Source organism: Trichoplusia ni, assembly GCF_003590095.1.
Source record: "Trichoplusia ni isolate ovarian cell line Hi5 chromosome 5 unlocalized genomic scaffold, tn1 tig00003426_group4, whole genome shotgun sequence".
NCBI classification, from domain to species: Eukaryota; Metazoa; Arthropoda; class Insecta; order Lepidoptera; family Noctuidae; genus Trichoplusia; species Trichoplusia ni.
The window spans coordinates 12879-20388 of NW_020799623.1; the positions used below are offsets into that span (position 1 = coordinate 12879).

At 35.7% G+C, this 7510-nt stretch overlaps 1 protein-coding gene across 1 annotated transcript; it reads left to right on the forward strand.

The window, feature by feature from the left end:
- The first annotated feature begins 4909 nt into the window (after positions 1-4909).
- LOC113506224 lies at positions 4910-7407 on the forward strand. Its single transcript, XM_026889066.1, has 6 exons — positions 4910-5196; positions 5617-5816; positions 6176-6247; positions 6278-6355; positions 7087-7175; positions 7258-7407. The coding sequence occupies exons 1-6, from the start codon at positions 5091-5093 to the stop codon at positions 7388-7390; spliced, it is 678 nt and encodes a 225-aa protein (XP_026744867.1). The 5' UTR covers positions 4910-5090; the 3' UTR covers positions 7391-7407.
- The last annotated feature ends 103 nt before the right edge of the window (positions 7408-7510 follow it).

Sequence of the window (7510 nt, forward strand, 5' to 3'; positions counted from 1 at the left end):
TGGAAGTCCGTAATACGAGGTTTTGAGCATGGACGAAGGTATTTCGATGAAGGGATCCTAAATTGGCAAGACGGCGTATCGGTAACTATTATCGTTGATTTACGAGCGGTCTGACCGTATTATGATAATTTTAGTTTGATTTTAAAACGGTTGAGGTATTTAAAATTTGATTTTGATTGACATAGAAATATAAAAATATTAAGTGTCCTGGCTGCTGGTGTGACATATAGTAAGGGTTATGACATAAGCTGTTCATGCAGCATGTTTTGTGGTTTACACAATATGAAATAAATAAAAATTACCCCAAAACGCTCCACAAAGCTCAGTACCATCTTAGCTTAGTCTTAAAGTAAACTACAAAAAGCATTTTTAAGAAACACCAGTTTTTCAAAAGGTCACTTAAAGCAAACAAGCATAAAAAATAAAGTGTTTCTCAACATTAATGTATTGTCCGTCTGCGAATAGGAACTGCTCAAATATTCAATGTTTCTTGAGACTACGTACGTTACAAATAAGTAAAGGCGATTCTCAGAACAATTTCTTGCTGCGAACACCCGAACGAACTCGTTCAACTAAAACACAACTGTATATCAACGTCAATAAGGTTGAAAATCCTTTATCAATCATACAGATGCAAATACTATAGATTAAGAGAGGAATTGGTCATATAGGGTACATTTTAGTTAAGATTTACAAGTGACGTTCACTGACCCCTGGTGTTGGCCGGACAGTGGTTCAGCGGACAATTGGTCATTAATTGTGAATGTTTATAGAATTGGATCGGTCCGTCTGTTTGTACAACATTGGTATGACGACATCTGTACAGACCAGACGGTTGTTATAACGAGTGATGTGGCGGAAAAATGTGACGCATTTGTGCAGTACGTGCAATTGTATTGGCTATAGCTTTTTAAACAACCTACTTATATGACTGGATGGTCACTGAAAGTACTTTAATTTATATAGGAGTAATGATATGGGAAAGAAATAACCTTAGACGGGACTCGAAAATGCGGATCTTTGTTCGACAGGAGCTACAGTAATTTTTTTCTCTTAAGTCTATACAAGATACAATTTTGAATATTCACTACTTAATCTAATGATACAGCAATCAGTAGCAGCTAATGTATAATATGCTTAAACAGTACTAGAGATCAAAGAAAAACCATTAACCTCTCGCCCGAAAGTTTATCAATAAAAGTCAAATAAATCGGTAGCTAACAAAACTTCCTTTGTCACAGATAAGGAAAGCAATAAAAATAAATTAGAAAATTGTGTTTATAATAAAATAATGTAAATGAGAGGGTTAATGAAGCCATGAATATAAGATTAAGATATAAACAGTTAAATGTTTTGTTCAAAAACAATACTTCTATGTCACATTCTGTTAAGCTTTGTCTATGGCAATCAGTGTCATTATGAATGAACAAAAGACAAGATAAAGTTATTTAACTCCCTTATTTACTTCTAAATATCGATAGTCAAGTTTAAGTTTGAGATAAAGCTGCATCCAAGCATTTTCTCGTAATATAAGTCATATTTTGAATCAATAGTCTGGTTGATTCGCCGCTAAAATTAAAAACGTAGCTACCTCAAATGTACTTTAACAATTAACACTTTGAAATCATAACGCTTTAATCTCCACGCGTAATAAAATCTAAATTAATTACATTATGCTTTCAGAAACACGGTGGGACCTTTGAACCAAGATAAAGCTATCTTAACGACGAGGCAAAACTCGCAAAACTCGTACGGACGGAAACCATTTGTGATTTCAAACAATATTTGATCCGTTGTGTCCATAACATTATCCGTTAGTTTGTTTGGTGAAGCCGGCAACATTGCTTGTGCTATGTACTGGACTTGTATGCTACGTATTCAGACAGAAAAGGGGTGATCGTTGTATGGGGTTCCCTAGCAACTGTCAGAGTTTGACGAGCAATTCGCAGTGTGAAATAAAAGAAGTACGACTAGCAAGATACGGCCTGTTTTAATGGTAGATCTTTATACGGAAGTTTAGTATTAGTCACATTAATTACAACTTGGTTCAGTATTTGTGTAAACAAATAATTAAAACGGTCAGCAGGACACAAACACGAGGAAATTTAATACAGAAACAATTAAGGACAATAAAAACATGAAATATAAACACTCTTTTCTCAAGAAAATAAACAATTCGAACGAGCAATAAGTAAAAAACAGCAATAAATAATCGAATCACACAACACATTTATGTTGAATTACCACCGCGTTTCCGAGACGCATACAAAACGGGTGACAAATACCAAAATAAAAAGAACTTTCCCTCAAAATCGAGAATTTATACACATATTATCTTTCTAAGCAGTATAGGCTAAAGTTGATCAATATTCAAAATGTCGAGGGCAGGTCCCGACCACAGAAATCGTGTGGTGACGTGAGGAATACCAAGCGCCGGCCACATTGGTATTCAGCCAGCCCGGTGTAGGCGAACACGCTGTGGACTTTGTGTATAGAATTAAACTGTTCTTTCCTATCTCTTAATCTCGGATATTCCGATGTTTTGAATTGTTCTGCGCTGATTTGTTAACTATTTTTATTAATTAAGAACGATTCGATTGGAAACGGAAAAAGGCGTTCTGCATTTTTTCTCGATAAGACCAATTTAATTATATGCTAAGCAGTGTAGTCTAATCATGTTAGTATTAAAAAAATGTCAATCCGTTAGTTGAATATAATCGGTTAACAAAACTACAGATGCAATAGTTTGATCGTGCTAATCATGCGGGCACTATTGTGTTATTATGATCAAATGCAAAGATGGCACAAAAATACCAAAAAGAGCTTTAAGCTAGTTATGTTTAAATTTGCGATTAGGTCTTGTTGCCAAACATTTTAAACTACAATAGATGAAATACAGTCGTTGCGACATAACCTCAAATGAGCTAAAAAGGACGAAAATGTCGATGTGATTACACACTAATTACAATTATTATTAGTACTTATTTCTCATTGGTTATATGATCATCTCAAAGATAGGTATAAAATGTACTTCTAGGTAATTTATCGTATTTAAGTACAGATGTATTGAAAACTGTCAATAAAATAAACTTTTACGATTATAAATGTTTCATGAGAGTTTTCATGTCCGTCTATTTAGGTATCTTTATTTTAGGGTGCCAACTCACGAGGGCTAAATGGGACCTCCTGATCATGAACCATGATAGACAGTTGATGTTTTTACAGATAATGTATTTCTGTTAGCTCTAAAACAATAGATACTAAAAAAATATATATATTTTAGGAGGCTCCTATACAGAAACGTGTTTTGATAATGATGCAGAATGGTCCCTGCGCAGTCAAACTCGCGTTTGGCTGCTTTTTAGTGTTTCAATAGTAGATCTCGCTATGACAATTGTATTAGCTGAGTTAAGCAAACAGAAATGGATTAATCATTCTGGGAGAAAGAGGTAATAAAAGCAGATACACAGCACAAACCCATAGAAGATAGTTCAAGACGATTTATAAGATGCAAAGGTACGTCCACAGCAGTCTGACGTAAAATAAGGAGGGTGAATGTAAATAATAAGTGACCGTTATTATTACAACTGGGTACTCTAAGGACATGATGTTTACATAAAGAATGATAACTAACGACTGTTTATGTAAAACCAAGTAGGTAAGGTAGGTTAGTGCTAATGCAGTGTTGATTTGTATCTAATGCTATGTAAATAGGCAGAAATAGAAAAGCTCAAAACAGCATCGTGAGATATCAAAATGGTCATTGCGGAAAGCCTATGACCTAAGTTTGTAACTAAATAGGCTCAGTGTACAAGCGTTAGTACTAGAATCAATATACTAATGCCAATGCAGAGCTAAAAGCGAACCGATGCCATAATACGAGCTCAGGTTACCAGCCGCGCTTAACGTCAACAAACGCGGCACAATTAAAAAACATTAAAAAATGCGAATGCGTTGAATTCACTCCAGTTTTTAAAACGACTCGTTTCACAAGTCCCTACTGTGAGAACCAACAGGTAACCCGACCTATTCGAAAAGACACCGGCCCTCCGAAAGCTCGCATAGGCGGCGCGCCAACACAACTCGGCCGCGTAATCTCGCAGACCGCGCTTTCATAAGCTCGACTACTTGTATAACTAGCACTCACCTTCGACACCCTGGATCCTGGCGGCCAGTGTCGACAGCACTATGAAGACTGACAGCAATTGAATCCCATAATCCGGTATAAAGTTCCTCGACCACATTTTGTAACACAACATTCACACATGGATCACACACATTTGTTTTACTCCTTCTATGTCGTTTCAACACAATATTATCAACACTCACGGAACTAAATGTAAGAACTGACACTTCATTTTGTTTTTGAACTGTTGTTACGTCGAAAACATTTGTTTATTGGACATTTTAGCGGTAAAACACGTTTGAAAATAACGAAAAGCCCGGTAGGAACATGCGCAGCCGCGTCCCGCTCGCATCTGACGGCTTTGTCCGTAAATACACAGCGTACGGTAAATCAAAATGGCCGCCGCAGCGCTTGTGTGCGTGCGCGCACCTTGTTACAATACATATTTTGATATCTAAGCTTCGTAAATGACTTAGAGGAATAGTTTTATTAATTTTAAGACGGTATATAACTGATTTAAGTCATGAAACGGGCAGCATATGTCTAAAAACCCGTGAGAACCAATTTACACACACATGTAAACAATACGCGGAGGAATGTTGATTCAATGGAGAAATCAAGCGATTCAGCAGCACTGTGTGCGCGCAACCAATCAAGAGCTTTTTGAACTTTGTTGTTCATTCGCCACACAGAGATGGCGCTGTTACGAAGTTTAAATAACACAAGGGGTGGTTTATTGTAAACATCATAATGTCATATTTAAAAATAATTATTATTGGATAACCGCTCATTGCCTCTCATTTTATGCGCAGCGTATTACAATTGAAAGTCATTATTTTTCTTTCATATTTACTTTGTTTATAGTTTGATCGTTTGATCAATATCCAGTTGCTATCAACGCATGCCTAGCGAGCGGGTGGAACTAGTATCTTTGTATTATTAAACAGCAACAATCTTTATAACAATGGCGATTTGTTATCAAAAACATCCCTTCGAAATAGAAACAGAGGACCGGCTCACAACTATCAACACAAAAATATTCGAGATCAAAAAGAAAATACAACTCTCTGGTAAGTTCATGACTGTACATTAATACTAAATAGTATTTAATGTTATTTATAAGTGTGCCTGTGTGAAACAAGGTTTATAGCAAAAACTATTAGTCTTGAATGCAAAAACTAAATATTTATACCTACGGTTGAAAACCTAGCTATGTATTTAGGTGTTTACAATCCGCTAGCCTGATCTATAATTTAATTAATTAGAAAGGTGCTTCCAGCCACCTAGGCCCAAATTTCGTCGCGGTAACTTACCTTAAAATTAAACACCTAAAATAAAAACATTTAATTTAGGAAAATAAATAATTTATATCACACTGAATGTTTTAATCTTTTTGGTATATAGAAATTAGTATACTAATTCTATTCATTATAACAACAGCAAAAAGAACAAAAACAGTTCATCAAAAATAATTTCCATCCAATATACAGAGGGTCAAAGAAAGTCCAACTACGAGGAGAATGAAGCAGAGAAACAGCATAATAACGACCATATAGATACTCTGAAGAAGGAGATTAAATTGCGTCTGACGGAGCTCGCGCGGGCACGAGAGGTCATAGGGGAAGAGGAGGTGCAGATCAAGAAGTACCTGAACGATGTTTGTCCCATGGGGGACAAGAGTGCTGATCTGGTAAGGAGAGATTTGTGAGAGAATAGTTTTTGGTGTAGGCTAAATATGTATAGTAAATATGCATTCCAGAACAATGTGTTATTTATAATCTATTCATATATGCTTCAATTGGATGAATAGATTTTAAAACCTCGCGAATCCAAACCCGCTAAGAACTTGACTAGGATGACTTCATTAAATTCTAAACACAAACTGTGACAACCGCTGTAAAAAAAACATCGTGACTTAAGTTCACTTAGTGAGTATGGTGAATTGGTAATTAATTGTTTTTATGAGAAAATATCCATACACAGAAATGGAGCATTAATAGGCTGGTAATCTTATTAAAACAAGCTAACAACAAAATTTACCATTTTCAGATCACGCACAATCTAGACCTAAAAGTGATAGAACAGAGAAAAATGCTAGACCTTTTAAAATACGAGAAAAGAGTAAAAAGAAGAAACTGACAGAAACTGGAGAAAGAATACGAGTATCTTCTGATTGAGAACAACAAGGGGATCCTTGTTAAATCTAAGAATAACAGCAGAGCACGGAAGGTAAGTATGATTGTGAGTAGCTGTTCTGATGATATATTACATAACTTGTGACCCCTAATAATGTAGGGATAGGTTCTGGACGGAATAGAGGAAAGGTTCTCGATACGACTGGGAGAAACTCATACTTAGTAGCTTGCGAAGATATATGCTTACATCGAGTGAGGTAAGGTGCAAGTCTGTTTTGCGAATAATTTTATATTCTTTGCGTCTTATTTTATTTTGCTATAACGAAAATTGGGCAAGAGACGGAGGAAAATGGCAAAAGGACGCTTATACACAGCGGTGGGGTATTTAAGGCTGATTATGACTCTGATGATATTAAAAACTGGACGAATGATGGATGGATGGACTGGATGTTGGATGAAATTTATTCATAACTTTTGTAGAATTTATGCCTACATACAAGTAATTAGACCATTCGTGTAAATAACCATTGACGAATTTCTGTGAGGTTCTTTGACGATTGTCGCTTGGAGGTTATAACATTAATTTAGCGGGTAAAGAGTTAACTACCGTCTACTCTCGAGCGTTTTATGTAAAGAATAGTGTAGAAACATACTACGTTCCTCGCGACAATTGCGCAAAATACCGCAGCAACTAATTTCGGTAATCACACTATATATCTTCATCTCGTATTTTCATCACAAGTTTTCAACTTCTCACACTTTTTCTTCTAATCCTCCCAGTTAAACTTGAGCTATGGCTAATGATTGATCTTCCTTTACAAACAGCACGTTTCTCACCTAGAGAATGAGATTCACAAGGTTCTCATACAATGGACAGAAGCTGAATTAGTGAAAAAGAAGTATATTTCTATAAGGTGCGTATTATCTCTATGAATTCTGGAAATTATCTAGACTAAAAAACTTCCTAGATAATATTTTATACATGGTTTTTTTCAGACAAGCTCTGATAGACGATTCCGTGAAATTTGAAAGTTCCTTGACTCGGATCGAAGATCTTCTAAAGAAGCAGAAAGAAGAAATTATGAAATTAGAGGTATTTGTTAAATCGCACTCTTATCGTGAATACTAAACGCAAAACTAACATGGAAAAAACTGACTGCCTCTGAGCATCTCCTAACACTCTCTGCTATGTTTTAAAAAAATAATATTAGCGGAATTACTTTTACGTCAATTCATCCCTCCTAATAAC

Coding starts and splice junctions, on each gene's coding strand:
- LOC113506224 (XM_026889066.1), top strand. CDS start 5,091: ATGGCGATTTGTTATCAAAAACATCCCTTCGAAATAGAAACAGAGGAC. Junction 6,248..6,277: donor TTTTAAAATACGAGAAAAGA/GTAAAAAGAAGA, acceptor CAGAAACTGGAG/AAAGAATACGAGTATCTTCT. Junction 6,356..7,086: donor ATAACAGCAGAGCACGGAAG/GTAAGTATGATT, acceptor CTTTACAAACAG/CACGTTTCTCACCTAGAGAA.